This window comes from Caloenas nicobarica, chromosome 8 (assembly GCF_036013445.1).
Source record: "Caloenas nicobarica isolate bCalNic1 chromosome 8, bCalNic1.hap1, whole genome shotgun sequence".
Taxonomy (NCBI): Eukaryota; Metazoa; Chordata; class Aves; order Columbiformes; family Columbidae; genus Caloenas; species Caloenas nicobarica.
Window position 1 is genome coordinate 27,367,992 of NC_088252.1, and position 17,052 is coordinate 27,385,043.

At 40.3% G+C, this 17,052-nt stretch overlaps 2 protein-coding genes across 3 annotated transcripts in view; one reads left to right on the top strand and one right to left on the bottom strand.

Annotated features, from left to right (window-relative positions):
* The window catches only part of SMC4 (structural maintenance of chromosomes 4), a 33,943-nt gene extending 23,321 nt beyond the window's left edge, over nucleotides 1-10,622 (bottom strand). Inside the window, exons 1-5 of the mRNA XM_065639709.1 lie at nucleotides 10,417-10,622; nucleotides 9,626-9,821; nucleotides 8,299-8,477; nucleotides 7,503-7,694; nucleotides 5,550-5,726 (exon numbers count right to left, since the gene is read on the bottom strand). Coding sequence (XP_065495781.1) covers nucleotides 5,550-5,726; nucleotides 7,503-7,694; nucleotides 8,299-8,477; nucleotides 9,626-9,782 — 705 coding nt within the window. The 5' untranslated portion in view covers nucleotides 9,783-9,821; nucleotides 10,417-10,622. The remainder of the gene's footprint in view (nucleotides 1-5,549; nucleotides 5,727-7,502; nucleotides 7,695-8,298; nucleotides 8,478-9,625; nucleotides 9,822-10,416) is intronic.
* Nucleotides 10,623-12,567: 1,945 nt separating this feature from the next.
* The window catches only part of IFT80 (intraflagellar transport 80), a 46,558-nt gene continuing 42,073 nt past the window's right edge, over nucleotides 12,568-17,052 (top strand). The window contains exon 1 of one of the 2 annotated variants that reach the window (XM_065640013.1): nucleotides 12,568-12,673. Coding sequence is in view for 1 of the 2 variants with exons in the window: in XM_065640012.1 (XP_065496084.1) it covers nucleotides 16,413-16,560 (148 nt within the window). In the remaining variant the exon portion in view is untranslated. Of the gene's footprint in view, nucleotides 12,674-16,340; nucleotides 16,561-17,052 lie in introns of those variants that run through there. The other variant, XM_065640012.1, reaches the window with a different exon arrangement.

The window sequence follows — 17,052 nt, forward strand, 5'->3', positions numbered from 1 at the left end:
GTTGCTTTGACAGAAAGTGTAACTGCTACAAAAGCAAACAGGAGTAAAATTAGAACTAGTAATTAATATCAACCTGTTGTATCACTTGGTAAGTACTAGCTTAGAAGTTGTTCTTATTTTCTGCATCTGACCCTAGTTGCTTCACTATTTTTTTCCTGGATATTTTGTGTGACCAGTTTTTCTTGATAATATAAAGGCATCTAAACTGCTTCCTTAATCTTCTATAAGCCACTAGGCAGCAGTGTAAGAAAGAAGAGTCCTTCCATTTCCCTGTATGCTGCTTGCACTGTTTCCAACTCCTCTCCCACTTTTTATTTTTCCTATATTGGATGAGCATGATACTGCTCGCACTTGGCTGCCTTCTTTTTTTAACTTTACAAGAACGATACCTCTTGCTTTTTAAGCAGGAGTGCAAGTAAGGAATGGCAAAAATAAGTGCAAAATGTATCTTCAATTTTCCATAAAGGTAATTTCAAGCTGCCTTTATTTGGACAGAGTACCCATACTTCTTTTCAGGTAAACTTTTGACTGTGAATTCTAATTCTACATACATGGGCCTTGGGAGCTGTATACGCAGATAACCAATATTCCTGTAACCTTACTCTTCTCCTGGAAATGTGACTGTAACACAGCTCTTGTAGTAAGCCACAAGAGGTTGGGTTTTTTCCAATTCCATGTTATTGCTGCTATTACTTAATCCTTGCAGTCATATCCCATTTCTACCCTTCAATTTTACCAGATGGCAAATATACAGGAGGGTAGAAAGTATCAAATACTCTACTTCGCGCTTTGCTTTCCAAGAAAGGTGTTATAAGCTAGGTGGGAAATCAAGAAAGTCAAGAGCTAAATGCACATACACGAATCTACAAGGCCACTACTGTCCAACGACGAGGAAAAACTTAGAATTAGCCTGTTATACAACATTCAGTTGTTTGCACAAAACTCCTCTTCTGCATTCTGGAAATAATTTAAAAGTAGCCTTTGTCAAGCTGTTTGCACATCTGTCTAATTTTAGAAGCTTTCTTAAGGACATTCTTGTATTTAATACAAGCACACAAATTGAGTGCAAATCTAGAGCCACTTTGGAATTTAAGTCAGTTATTGTCCGACTCAACCTACAATGTTTGACTTAAGATTCCTGGTATGTTCTAATGAAACTATTTAATTGATCCCTGTCAATTACATACTGCCCCTGGAAAAGTGCTTTTCTTCACTTTCCATAATTCCCTATTTTCTGAAGAAAGCTTAATAAACATTGGTCACAATGATATGTTGCAATTTGCAAAATAAAAATCACATGAATTGCCAACCTAAGTTTTCCAGTAATGTAAGAGAATTCACTTTGAAACTGCGCATAGACATATTAGCATATTTTATGCTGCTCTGTATCCACTTCAGCATAAAGCACAATATTTAAACAGTCAGCGAAATGGATTCTGTAGTATATGAAATCAGTGTGAGGCTTCTATTTTTACATAAGATTTTATTCAAAGAATCTGGTTTTACTTAGTTGTATTCTCACACTTGCTTTAACTCTTCCTACCACTTCAGCTCAGCTGTCCTTGACCTTTCCAGTACAAACCTCTCCACCATCAGTGCTGGCAGCACAGGTCTCCAGTTATAGTCCCTGTAGAGCTTTTCAGCTCGTGCTCCGCTCGGCGCTTTAGCTCAGATGTTGGTGCTTCATTAGGAAAGCAGATCTCAACAATTGGGAACTTCTGGCTTATCTCAAAGTGAGAAGAAAATCTGCTCTCCCTCATTTCCTCTCCAATACACTGAAAGAGCGACTCCTACATTATTTCCACAAAGCAGCAGGTGAAAAACTTGACTAGACTTCCTTTCTGGCAACATAATCTTGCCATAGGATAGGACTTAGCACATTACAAAATTACATATGAATAAAATCACTGTAATTGTGTATACTTGCTTAAGATTACATGAGGATATTTTAACTAAGTCTGATACATTTAAGTGAAATACTACCGTAATTAGTACAAAATCTACACAAAACACTTTCAATTTGTTTGAAAGAAAGGTTCTAAGGTAGGTTGAAATCAACTGATAGTTTGCTCCCATTATACTACTTCAAAGTCTCAAGCCATTTATTACCATTTCTATAAGATTCATTTGCAAAGTCACTGAATGGGAGTTACCCATGAAATTCCCAATTTCCTTTTAAAAAGTTGCGATCGGGGATACTTCTCTTACCTTGAAAGCCTGCAAAAGCCAACTTCAGCAAGCGTTAGCGGTTGCCATCCACAGCCGGTTTGCTTTGCCTACGCTCCGATGTCCAAAACTGACCTTCCTTCAAGTGCCCCCCACTTATTTCATAATTTCTTACAGGCAAACCACCCAGGATAGAGAGGCTGAGATTTTTTTCTGGCCTCAAGGTTAAACCTGTTCAGAGGAGTCACTATTGAGCAACAGCAAACATACTTACCTGCCCAGTTTTGGCTGGTCAGAGCACAGAACCCACACAAGTTTTCTGTATATGTCCCCTGACATTCCAAGTAAGTCTTCTGAGAACACCTAAGTCATTTTATTTGTTGTTCTTTACAGATATACAAGTTACTGAAGCTGGGGAATTAGGTGTGGAAGACAGAAAAATAGCAAGATCCTAGATTTTACCACAGTGCTTCGCATGCTTTTTTTTTTTTTTTTTTTTTTGTTTTAAGTGACAAGATGTGTTTTTTCCTGTTGCAGTTTCAGGCTGTGGCAAGCTCATTAAAAATGCACTGAGCAGTTGTCTGTTCCTAAAGTACTAAAAGCATATAGCAATTTATTAAACACATGAAATATGTAGCGTTAGAACTTAAGGATCACAAAAGTGACAGACTCCTCCTGTTAAATGTTGGCAATATCCCATTGTAACCAGAACCATTTTTACACAAGATTTTTTTCAATTAGCTAGTTCAGGCACAATATTTGTAATACTTCCAGAACTACTTGATTGTTACATATTCTGTTTTTCCATGGGTGTTTTTTGGTAATGTTACTCACAGAAGTCATCAGTAGTTTAATATTTACAGTACCCGTATCATGTCCTACCCAACTTTAAAAAAAAAAACTTCAGTCTGGCCTAAGCTTTGAAATTTTACCCTAAAAGGGACCAAAATTTGCTATGTCAGAAAAAAATACTGCAAAATAAGGGGTGAAATGGGAAGAAGAAACAACAACAACAAAATATAGGAGTCTCCTAAAAAGCAAATATCTCCATTGAGTAATGCTAAATATGCTAGCAAGATATAATCAAGTATCTAAAGGTTTTGTTACTACATGTAGGGCATTGTCTTACAACATTTTCTTTAGTACTAACTAGTGAATGTTCTGTCACAAAAAACCCCAGCATTTGATAATCCTTAATGAACATTTTTGCCCCAAAATCTATATTATAAGTGAAATAAATATTTTAATTACACCCTATTGACACAGTCAAAATCAAATAGATTTATAACTTATTTTAAATAAGAAATTACTCTGACTTGACATCAAGTTAAACTTAGCTTAGCTATAACAAGAGGAGAGCAAAAGCTAAATAAGCCTGTTACTTGCCCCTCCAATTTTAAATAAGTTAATTTGAAAAACATTAATGAAAAAATGGCAATCCTTGTAATAGTAATTCACAGCTTTGGCCTAATTCTAACTATAATTTTTAATATTTGGGTTTTGAAGTTCTGCTGTTATTCTGAGGAAAATATTGCTACACCTCTCAGCTGGAAAGTACTCAACTTTGAATCACCAAATCTGTAGATTTCACTTTAAAAAAGCACAAAACCTTATGTGCAAAGCAAAAGGACTTTGCCTCAGTCAGAAAGTCTAAAGAAAACCAGAAAATTTTAGTAGCTTCTTATGCCGTTAACAATAATACACTAGCCACAAAGAGTCTAGTGGAATGAAAGAAAAAAATAATGGTGGAAACCATTGCTTTATGCCTTAATATTGGTTATATCTCCCCCTTATCTCCCCTTGTACAGGTGGGAAGCATGAAACTCAAGCTTTTAGGAAAACGTACGTTCTCCTCATTGATAACTTCCTGGGAAACAATTAATGGGAGAAGAAAACAAATCGCATTTGGGGGGAAAAAAATAAAATCAATTTTAAAAGCTTAGCAATACTTCCACCCAAATATTCCCTTCCTCTCCTACCAGGGGTAAAAGGGCATCCTCTCTCCAACACCAAGTTTTAGATATATCTGCACCATAATTTCTACCCAGCTTAATCTCTGACTCTGCATTCTCTCCCTTTTAGAAATTTTACTAAAAGGACACTTAAGAACAACTGTACAGAAAAAAGAGGGTATTTACTACAGTTGTTTTGTTGGAGGTGCTTCTCACTCCATCTTGAAACAGAATCCAGGAATAAAGCATTGGAGGGAATAATTAATTGGCACGGAGACTTCTAAATAGATATATCCTCTTTTTGTGGGTGTAACTGTAAGAAAGGACGGCACGAAAAGGCTTGAGGAAGTGAAGCAAGCACAGCGACACATCTAGAATTTTTTTTTTTTTTTTAAGAGGGGAACTGGAAGCTCCTTTGACAAAACAGGCCTAAAATAAACTCTATTGAAGAATTTCAGACCTTGCGAGGCTCCCACTGCTCACTAATTTTCTAGGCCACGATCCTTCAGAGTAGATTTGGGACCTTTTAGTAATAATGATTACAGGTAATTGCAGATATAGTTATTCAATTGAATTAGTATTTAAATACTTCCATCAAGTACTTTCACCTAATTTACATTTTAAGTGATTGTTTGGCACAGCAAAATCCTCCACTATTATTTAAAAACTAGTAAAAAAAAATAGTGTGGTTGTCTTCAGCTTGTCTTTTAAACAGCAGATACCAGCAAGCCTTACAATTTTAAGATTAAATGTGAATATGAATGTTACTATATTGACAAATTCTATGATAATTTTTTACAGTTTGAGTTGTAAACTGTAGCTTTTAAAAACATGGTTTGAATTGGTCATAAACCTGCCATTCTTTGAGTGCTCTGCAGTTGCTGAACAAGTGTAAACAAAAACTACACTTCATGTGTTTTTTCTTGCACTCCATTTTTATGCACAGTTGATTTTTATATACATACTTCTCCAGTAAAACCACAGCAGTTTATGTGAGCCATAGATAACTTCACAGTAGAATCATTAAGATTTAAGTTAATATTGATGTACTTTTATCTAAAGCATAAACGAGTTGCTGAATCTCTGCCACGCTTAAGCAGCACAATAATATTGGGGTTTAAGGTTTATTTTACTACACCAATATTTACGTGCTGCTAGGGCGGAACAAGTATGACAACTCTTCTATTCATCCACATGTCAGGAACATAAATTGGTTAATAAAAAAAATTCTATTAGTATCTTCAACTGTTTCTCTTCCTTAAATTTCTAAAGCAGCAAATAATGATTCGCATCTTTATTAGAGCATGCAAACCATGATGTGCTGCTAGAGTACTTTAAGGCCTCAAATACAAGACTTAAAACCTAGACAGTATTTTTTATTACTATAACTGGAAATACTTTACTTAAAATTGTTTTTATTCACACACCAACCTGTAAAATTAAGAACCTGTTATGGTCCAGATCGATTCCATGGCTTCGAAGAAGAATACCAACATCTTTGAATGTCTTTTTCTTTCCATTGATGAAGTAGACAGAAGAATTATCTCTATAGGCAGTTCTAGATACACAAAAATTGCTGTTAGGAATGACTTCGTAATCATCTCCTTCCTGTTTTGAGGAAAAACAAAGCCAGAAAAACAATTACTATGTCACAGGTTTACCTCATATTTCACAATTAAGCCCAAAAGTTTGATCATGTTCAGGTTTTAAGTCTAGTAGAAGTGAGAACTGTCTTAAAGCTGCATATCTCAAAAAAGAGAGGAAAAAAAATGTTTAAAAACCCTGGAGAATTGGACAAAAATTAGCCCAAATAATTTAAACAGGATAGCCTTCATATTATGCCTTTCCAACCTCTAATACAAGCTATTGCTTTGAAAATACTTAATTTATTCTCTTTACCACTGATTCAAATCACAGAGGGAAAGGCCTATTTCAAATTTAAAGTGGCTGTGCTATTCCACCCTTTACATTTTAGATTAGGAAATCTTGAATCACCCAGCTACTGCTTGCAGTTTAAACTCCTCTTTTATAGTGCTAGGAAAAGGAGTTACTTTGAGCTGAGTAGTTCTAAAGAGAAACTGTAGAAGATAAAAAAACCAAAACATTAAAGATGTGACAAATGTGACATCATCAGCTTCAAAAGATATCTTAGGCATACCTACAGAGCAACAACTAAAATAAAGCCTGGACTATACTTTAAAAAGTTAAAATTGATGCCTGCTTCTTGAAAAAACTCACACTGGCCCGCCACTTTTCCAGATTAACCCCCAAAAGCATCATCAAATTGGCATCTAGTGTATGCAGAACTTTTTTTAGATCAGAGTTAGCTCCTAGATGGTAACACAAAGTGAAAAAAAAATTAATAATTTTTGAATCTGGTTATTAGAAATACAAGCAAAAGGTATGTGTGTATGTACATCAAGCCAAAGGGGGAAGGAAAAAAAAAAAAAAAAAAGGAAAAAAAAAAGGTCTTTTAAAACAATTCCTTCAAAGGCTGGATATTTTGCCACTCGATTAAACAATTTTTGAAATTTCAGTGTACACTTCCCACTATTTTAACTGACCCCAAACTCGGTAGTTGATACTTCAGCTAGAATGTGTGCATGAAAATTAAATTTAAATAAAGAAAAATAAATTCTTTGCACTGTAACTGAAATAAATCAACAAAAATTTCCAGAGGTTTTTATCAACACATGAAGTGGCATGCAATTTTTTTTTTTTTTAATTTGCCAACACTTTTTATTTCATTCAAGTAAAATATCAGGTTCAAAAATGTTTAGTAGTAGGATTCAAGTTCCAGAATTCTTGATGAAAAATCTGTTTTAAAATTGCAGGCATATTTACCGTATATAAGGTGTAAATAAGAAAGTTTCAGATTCATTATATATTTTTCTAAATTTAGATAACCTAAAATAGTTTCTAATTGATTTGAAAGGTTTTTTTAAAATAGGTTTTATTTCTTGATATATACGCTGATAGTATAAATTTAAGAATATATAGCATGTCCAAATGAAGACGTATAGCTTCTTAGGGGTCCTATTAATTTAAGAAATAAGTTTTATTTACTGGAAGTAAAAGAGGTGACAACTCTAAAATGACTTCTTAAAATTATTACATTTTCTGAATAGTTTAAAAATTGACATGTACCAGATATTAGCCTTGCAGAAAACTTTAAAAATAACCCCTACTAATATTTTAAGAACTGCACTACTCAGAGGAATTTTTAAGCTAATTAACTTTGAATTGGTGTTTTACATCCCAAAGGTAAACTAATCATGCTATGAAGTTTTCCCCAGCTCAAACTAAAATAACCAAATATTAAAAGTTTTCAAATCCTTAAAAGAAAAAGAAAGTCTCCACTGTTCTGAATAGAAGCATACATACCTTGTCAATGATCTTTTGGAAGTGAACTTCCACAGAACAACTCTGGATGTCCGTATGTTCGTCAGAATTATGGATCAGCACTGAGAGTTTTTTGGATCTGATTTTTTGTGCTCGATACCCGAACACAAAAAGCATTGAATCAATGATATTGGATTTTCCACTGCCATTTGGCCCAATAATACATGAAAAACGCTGCATAATAGAAGGAAAAAAGTGACATTCAAAGGGAAATAGATCCTGGCCAGTGTACATCACCCATTTCATTTGTGAACAGCTTAAACCACAATTATTTCTACTGCATGAAACTGCAGACTGATAGCTTAGTTTTTACTGCCAAAGGTAAAGCAGCACAACTTATTTAAGAAAAACAAAAACACACCTCAGCTCAGCTTTCTAAATTTTAACTTGTTAACTCAAAGCGATACTGCACTGAGCAAGCATGTTCGCAAGGAAAGTTTCATGATTAGCTACGTAAGTCTCTCGTGGGCTCTAAAACATATTCTCATTCTTCAAACACACCCCTAAAAGTTTTCCAGCAAACGAAATAAAGAGAAAAGTGTGGGTTTTTAAGGTTTACTGATAAGCTAAAATTGTACAGCATCAGAAAGTTGCACTTAACTGTTTTTTCTGCTGCCCAATAATGAAAATTTAGAAAAGCACTATATAAGTAACTCTAAAACTTAAATATTTTTCAGTTATTTTGAGGCAAGCTTACATGAAAATACAGGAAGGAATACTAACACACAGCGAAGTCTTACCTCCATTTAAAAAAATGCTTAAGGTAAAAGAAAGATACCTTATGAAAAGGTCCCAAAGTTTTCTCCCCTGCATAGGATTTGAAGTTCTGGTTTACAATATGAGTTATCATGAGACGAGGAGCACCAGCTTCATTGGCCATTGCTGGAGGTGGGGGAGGAGGGATGCTACCCAAAATCTCTTCTAAACTCCGATTATCAAACACCTCATCTGAGACTGCTAAAAACCATCCAAAATAAACAGAAAGGGGGAGAAAAAAAAGACTATAAGCTCTCAATGACTAGACACCTTTTAAAATGTTCAACTGGAAAAGCAAACATCTTTTCTATAAGAACAAAACCTATACTTTCGTCTGTAATTATTAAAATGAGCTCAGTGGAATTAAAATTCTTCTTTCCATGAACTGAATTCTTTAAAAAGAGATACTTAACAATGTCCCATCGATTCACTAGTGGGCTTGTTCTTTCATTATGTAATTCTTATTCTAACACACTTTAATAGGCACTCTGCAATTACAATAGCTACAACCGTCACAATAAGCCTCCAAATCCGAAACAGGCAAAGTCTTTCTAATTAATAAGTGCAAAGCCACATTTCAAGCGTGCTCACAAGTCACTCTGCAAGATTTGGGGATCGCTGCACAATGCTCTGAAAGCTGTAATGACAGCACAACTACTCTGCAAAGACAGGAAGTTTGTTACGAAAACAAACTGGCCCCCTGGATATCAGCTAGTTGTAAGCAAAGCAGCTTTTCAACAGTTACTAGCAAGTTTTTCTCCAAATAGACAGTCGTTTTTGCCACCAACTTCCACATTTTAATCTATTTGTCAAATACCTTGCTTTAATAATTGCATCTCTGGCTACCTAAAGAGACACACACTGCTGTTTTTCCTGACATTTTCAGCAAAAACTCAACTCAAGAAGCTCAAGAAAATACACTGCTTCATGAAAAAGAAAGTCAAATCATTTTAAGAGTTAAGTACATAAACTTGACATTTATTCCATTCCAAGAAATCCCATACCATTGGCTGCATATAAATGTGAAAAATCCTGCTGTTGTACCACAATCCTAAGTACAATGTTACAGATCAGGAATATGAAATAGGCTTTATTAGGAGAAAGTCCACAAATTGCTTTTGCACTTGCACTAAATCACTGGCCCAAACACTTTAACTCTTTGCAAGCTCTCTTTTACCATTTTAAAAGCAGTTTAAACTTGCCCGGAGCCAAGGGTTTCAATATTCCTTTCTAGAAGAGAAAAGAGCAAATCCTATCTGGAACAGTTGGCAAATTCTACTGAACGTTGTTGCTAAACAGGCACTATTATCAGGTTTACACATCATCAGCACAACGATCTTCAGACGTACCTTGTGGGGGTACTTTGCCAGGCCGTCTGTCACCTTCATTTTCCACTTCTATGTCACTGGAGGACTCCTCGGAGGGCTCTCTGCCTTTCCGATGGGCTGCTGTAGAGGTTTTGGTCCTCTTGCTTGGCATGATCCCTGTTGGCTGTTCCCCTTCCATTCCAAGCAATCAAACTACTGAAGGGATCTATCTCCTTTGCTAACACAAACAAGAAAACCCCGTGATCTAAGCATTGAAGTACAACCCCCTAAGGAATATACCTACACGTTTGCCCAGAGGCTTGACTAATTTAGAAACTAGAGACCAGAGGTATTTTGAAGACAAAAATCCAAATTTGAAACTAAACCTCAAGCTTAGCCTCATAATCCTATATTTTAACATACATCAACCCCCAAAAAACAACGGCCCAACCCTAATCTGTAGAAACAGCATGACTCTCCCTACTGAGAACTCACACAGCCATGTTCAACGCAGGGACTATGCTCAGAGAACGCAACCGTGATGCTGGGGGCAAAAGAGTTAAACACACATTCGCAATAACAAACTGAGTAGCCATATGTCTTCTGCAAGCACTTTTTACATACACGGTTCAGACCTGACACGCATTTTTTTTTTCCCCCAACAGTCCACACTGACTATATATTTTATACGGATAGATAAACAAAAAGACCTGCATAATGATAGCAAAGACTTGACCCTTAAGCAGTTTACATCAACACATGCATTTCACAAAATATAACACAACCAATATAGCCAGCATTCAACATTTAACAGAGAAAGCAAAACAAGATACCTTAATCTAGTTGTGATAAAGTTAACTGATCAAGAGCAAAACATTACAAAAGTCCATCAGCTGGCACTTGAGCACAGCTCCCAAAATTATAAATAGAAAGCAATCGATGAGAAGAAAGACGAGTGCAGGAGGGAAACTCTCTCCGAAGAGTTTAAATTGCAGTAAGTGGCGAAGTTAGTTCTCAGAAAAACAGACATGAGAAAGTTTACTTCTCACCAGATAAAAAAACTGACGTGGTTAGAAAGTCATCTTACAATTGGTGCCAATCATTTGACGTTTTCAGACCTACCCCCAACCCACACTCTCATGAGAGTCCTTCATTTGGGACAATGGGGGAGGGGGTGAAATGAGAGAAAGAACTCATTTTAAGGCAATTTGAGTCTATGCCCCTGTTAAGAAGTGTTCCGCAATGGCTGTCTCAGACAATTACAGCCTCTCAAAGTACCAGATCTATTTTTTTTTCCCAAAACTGCTCCACTCCAACAGAATTGTGCAATATAGACCTATTTACCTTACCAACCCTTCCCCCCGCAGATACTTCAACAGAATGAACACGCATAACTACTTGACCTCTGCTTTTAAATCGCGAGAAATCAGCTGCCACATAACGCTCTAACAAATTGCCGAAATTCGTGCCCAGCCCCTCCCCCGACTCAGCTTAAGGTGTTTGTTAAAAGCATCTCCCGACCATCTCCTGCCAAGCGCCGGTTTTGTTACGGGCAGGGCGAAAAAGACAAGTCAGAGAGGAACAGAAAAACTTCCCTTTTATCAGCCGATTAAATTTGATAGCGATAACTTCAGTCAGTGAAAAACTTTCGGCTTTTTTTTTAATCCATCCGTTAACCTAAGGAGTCCAACTGCGCCCTTGTCACAGTCTTTCCAAGTCGTTATGGACCTTCTTATTATTTCACTCTCACATTTCAAGCATAAAAGGAGCAGGCAGAGCGAGTTACGGAGGGGCTCTCTGCTTTGTGAGCAGATCAAAACCGGGCCCTGTCCTACCGAAACGTATCCCTGTGCGTCCCCGTCCCGGGTGGGTCTCCGATTCACGGTCCCCAAAGGGCACAGCAGGAAACATGGGGCTGCAGAGGACCCTCCTCTCATCCCCCGTCCTCAAACGCATCCACCGACACCAGCCAGGTCGGACACACCGGGCGCTGCGCCCCGCCGGAGCGGGACCGAGCGGCCGCCGGGCAGCCCGGACCCCTGGGGAAGGGCCCGCGGCGGGGCAGCCCCCGCCCGGCCTCCGGGCCCGGGGAGAAGGGGCTGCTGCCGCCTTTCGTTCCCTCAGAGCGGGGAGGAAAAGCGAAGAACAAGGCGCAAGGCAGAGTCCGCCGCTCCCCTGCCCTCCCCCTCAGCACCCCGTGCCCGGGGAAGCGCCCTGAGGGCTCCTCGGCCGCCCCGCTCGCCAGCGGGTGAAGCCCCCCAGCTCCACCTGCCCTCCGGCGAACCGCCGCCCGCTCTGCCCGCCGAGCTCCCCCGCGGGGCTGGTACCTCCGAGGACCGACGGCGTCCGGCCCCAGCCAGGCTCCAGGTCGCGGCAGCGCGGGCGGCTCCGGCTCCCACCGCGGCTCGGCGGCTTCTACACTCGAAAATGGCGCCCAAACGGCGAACTCGAACCGAAATTCGTTAGAAAAGCGCGGGGCATGCTGGGAAGGGAGGGGGCCGGGCTCCCGCGGGTTTGAAAGCAGGGGGGAAAAAAAAAAAAAAATAGCCCCGCTCCGCGCCATCTTGTTTTCCGTTACGGCGCGGACGGGCTGGGCGGGATAGGAAAAAAGAGTAAAATAAATCCCCTCGCTGCGGAGAGCGGCTGTTTTTTTGGGGGGGGAGAGACTCGCGGTTGGAGGTGACGGTGCCCCCCCGCCTCGAGGGGAAAGGATTTATTTTAATTTTAGAAGTAGGTCAGTGGGCGGCGCTTGGTCGCTCGGCAACGGGCGGTGAGGTGGTGGGGGCCGGAGCGGCGGCGTGAACGGGCGCCGTTATTAAAGTTAAAAAAACAAAAAAAATATTGCGGGGACGCGACGTTTTTTAAAGCGGTATTAATTAACGGGTGGCGCGGTGACGCCGCCGGGCCGTGTCACCTGGGCGGGGAGGGCCCGTGAGGTGGCGGTGGGACGAGGAGGAGGAAGCGGAAGTCTCGCGGGAAGTCGCCATAGAGACGGAGCCGCTTGGCCGCGGGGAGGGCGGGAGCCGCCGCGACCGGGAGCCGGCGCTGAGGCAGCAGCGCTCCCGCCGCTCCGCGTTCCCCCCGGCGCAGGTAAGGGCGGGCTGGGGTAGGCGCTGAGGGCCGTCCCCCTCCCCTGGCCGCCGTGGGAGGCTGTCGGGCGGCCGGTCTGACTCACCGCCGGCGGTGGGCGAGAGGGTCGGGAGCCGTGACCCGCGGCTCGGCGTGGGAAGCGGGGTTGGCGGAGGGGAGGGAGAGTGCCGACCCCCGGCAGCCCTGAGAGGGGCGCGGGCGCTGGTGCTCGGCCGGAGACAGCGCGGCGGAGGGAGGCCGCTTTTGGAACGAAGAAATAAACGGAACAGCAGAGTCAATTCTTTATTTTATCAGCGCTGGGGAGCTCTGGGGATCATCCTCCATCAGCGCTCCACAGACTGGATGCTCTCGCCTTGCTTATATTCACATAATTATTACATATGCGTTACAATTTTTGGTAATTTTGACATACATCTACGCTAGGAAATAATTGATGTTAGTTATAATTGTTTAGTTTCTTACTTACACCTATTAATTATTAGTTAAATATAAACTAAGCACTCTGCTTCTAAACAATGTATCACTTAATCTTCTGTCTGCCTCTTGTGCAGAAGGATCTAAAACTTGAGACATATCCCCTGGTTTTGCAGGTGGTCAGAAAGCATTGGTCATGTCGATTGGTTAGTGGTGGGTGGGTCTTTTGTAACTTAATCACAGCGTACGTGAATTTGGCAGCTTCTCTTCACATTCCCGGAGGGGGATGGATAACCTGCCGCTTGGGAAGCTGGAAACTTTGTGCGGAAAGGAAGGAGCGGGTTCTGCCGTCTACGTGGTGCCTGAGGCTCTGGGGAGGAGCCGCGGACGGGGCGGGAGGAGCCGCGGCTCCCTCGGGGCTGCGAGGAGCCGGTCCAGGGCAGCGGGGCTGCGAGGAGCCGGCCCGGGGGCGGCCGCCGTCTCCGCGCTTTCCTCCCCTCCGTCCTCCACCCCCGGCTCTTGCCCAGTCTCCTGCCGCTGTCTCTGATCCCCGTCTCCTCGTTTAGCAGCTCTGGAGGGATAAAAACGGCTGAAGGGAGGAAAGAGCGGGGCGAGGAGCCCGGTGTGAGGCTGTGGGACCCCGGAGAAACTGAGTCAAGCTCTCTGTGCCCGAACAACTCGTTATTGCCTCATCTTCTTTAAAAAAACTCCTAGTAAATGCTTTCGGCTAACCTGCTGTCGGACTTGTGGTTCGGGGTGCATGTACTGGGAGGGGTGAGAATGCACCCGTTGGTGACCAGTGTAGCTGTGCGACATAGGGGGGACGTTCTGCTATTTAGGTGCACATAAAGAGTGCTTTCAAGTATTATAATAAAGTTCTGGCCGTGTCTTTCAAAGTAAAATAATAGAATTCTGTGATAACTTTTTAAGGATTTTTGGGTGCCTGTGTAGTGGGAGCGGGGAGGGATGGCAAGCTGGAAGGTGACATTAGTGACACGCCTGCTGAAAGCTTAAGAAATAAACAATCAAAAACTACCAAGGAGCAACTGAAAAGGTGGGTTTAGCAAGCTGTGTGCACAGAAAATAGCAGCAGATGAGATCCGTGCATCCAAATAAACATAAGGTGTTCTGTTAAGCAGGAGAGGTGCTTACATTAAAGTGGAGAATAAATCTTTAATGCTGTTTTACTCCCTGCTGTTTCTTTGCTGTATACAAGTTGTAAGGTTTATGTTTAGGGATTTGGCTTTAGAATTTATGGCACAGAGACAAACCCTGCAACTGACCAGCAGAAAACTTTGCAGCGTATCCTGAACAGATAGATGTAGGTGCTGAATGGAGGCATTGCCACTGCACAGAAGCAAAGGACATGATTAAAAGGCTTCTTGGAAAGTTTAGTGCAACCACGGACCCCTTTTAAATACCTTGATGATCAGGTTCTCTGTATGGTTTTGGGATAAGGGTAGAAGGAAATCAGGCATTCAAATGTGAGACATATAGTTATTTTAAAATAACTATTGTTTGTGTCCATCAATTAATGTAGAGTTGAAAATAACTTATACTTCTGGCACACAAAATTACATGTTTTAAGACTGTTATCCTTTTAATACTTCTTAAATTCTGCATAGTAGCTGTTTGACACACGGTTGTTTTCATGGTGAATAAATTCCAGAAGGTTAGAAGGCCATGCTGTGCATCGTCATGCTCTTCTCAGAGTATATTGTCTGCTCACACCCTCTTGCTCTCACTTTTTTCCGTCCTGAAAGACGCAAAAGCTTTAACCTGGATCAGTGCCCTGTCCAGGCACAGACACACGAATGTTTTTGCTGTTGAAAGAAGGAAGGGGATGAAATGCTGGGACCCCGTTGAACTGCTTTTGGAATTACTGTTTTGCAGTGAAGTACCATGGACATTACAAATAGGGATGGGTGAAAGACTAGGGTGTTGTCTAGGGTTATTTTCATAGTACAGCTTTTTCCTCTAAGTTTTCTCACAGTGCTCTTTCTGAGCCTGGAGTTCCTTGGAAAGTTTGCAGCTCCAGGCTTTCCCTCGCTATCTTCATGGCTATCTGTCAGCACAAGAGAACTTCAGCATTTCAACCTCCAGTGTTTCAGCAAAATGTTCCTAACTTGTGATTAGCCCCGGCTGGCAACTGTGCACCACGCAGCCGCTCCCTCACTCCCCCCGGTGCGATGCGGGAGAGAATCGGAAGAGTAAAAGTGAGAAAACTTGTGGGTTGAGATAAATATAGAGTTGGGTACTGTACAAACTGAATTCCTTTAAAGCTCAGCTCTGTTCTCGTGCTTATTTTGCCACAGTACTAATGTAATACTACTTATTTCAAAGCTTTTTTGATTGGTTTTACTGTCTTCATTTTTAATTTTGGCTACTTATATGTGTGGGGTTTTTTTGTTTTATTACAGTTATACCTACGTATCTTAATGCTCCATCTGAACAACTGAAATGAGACTGAAGACTTCACTTCTAAAGGAACCAAAACATATCCTTTGTCTCAGAACAAACCCTAGAGCAGCTTGTTAATTCTGAATAGCTTCTTTTCTGGACAGGATTTCTTTGTCATACACATCATAGTAAAATATTTGTAAATTTGCAGGTGGCTTTTTTTCCCTTTTTCTTCATCTTGCCATTCAGTGCAGCCTTTAAGGGCAACATTTGAAGAGATGTTGAGCACTCTTAGAGCAACACCTTCCCTTCAGAAGCCATCAATGTTTTGCTAGAAAGATTTAAGTTTTTCTTTTCCTTCTTACTTGTGGTGATAAATTAAAAGCTTTCCCAGACCATAAATAGGAGTAGTGTTATATCTGCTTGCTTGTAATAAGACACATGTGTCACAGGTGTAAACAAAATTGTAGTTTTCCTACTAATAAGTTAGATATATCAACAATTTATATATGATGTGTTAATAAACTGGTGTTTTGCACTTGCATTATGCACTCAGACCCTTCTAGAGGTGTAACCCAATATTTCAGCTATATTTCAGTAAGTATGCATCGTAACTGTATTTTTACATCCTAGTTTGCTGTATTTTTTGCTGAATTTATACCAGCTCCTTTCTTGAAACAAAAGAGCAAAGAAAGAACGAAGAATCCTATGTCTTTATGTAAAACATTCTATGTAATCATATCAAAGTAATCTTCCTGTCATGTTCCTTTAGTTTTGTATAGCCTAGATGAGGTATTTTGTAAGCTTGTTTTTAATATTTAAATTGTCAGTATTCCTTAATTGAATTAAACATAAAGAATTAGTTAGCTGTGTGGGATGGACTACAGCTGACGAGCTATATTCCTGCAGTGATGATCACCAAATTATGAAATGGAACCTTTTAACTAGTGAGACTACCCGAGTAGTGAAACTTCCAGATGATATTTATCCCATAGATCTCCACTGGTTTCCCAGAAGTATAGGTGGGAAGAAGCAGTCCCATGCTGAGAGCTTTGTTCTAACAAGTTCCGATGGTAAGTCAATTTAAAATATTCATAATTTCATACCACTTTGTACTTATGTCACTTAAATACATGAGAAATGCAATGTCAAATACCTGTAATCTAGCTGCACTTGTGTAAAATTAATAGCTGTTTCAAATTTAATGTCCTGTATTACTATAATCTTCTCCAATACAATGTTATCGAACATACCTCTGACAGGAGATATTTAATTTTTGTTATGTAATGTCAATTTCTACCACCTTTTTTCAGTTTCATAAACCACTGACTTTAAATACATCTGCACCGCATGCCTACATAGACACGGTATCGCTTATCGTTATGAAAACTGAAGATGACCAAGTTCCCGAAATTGCTTTACCGTGATGTTTAACGTCAATGTAGCCCATTTCTTGGACATGTCACAAGAGCTTCTTTTGTATCTGGCTTCTGTGGAATCTTGAATATCCCTCGGAAGCATTAAGTTCTGGCTGTTGTCAGAGATGTAAGGCCAGTGTATATGTT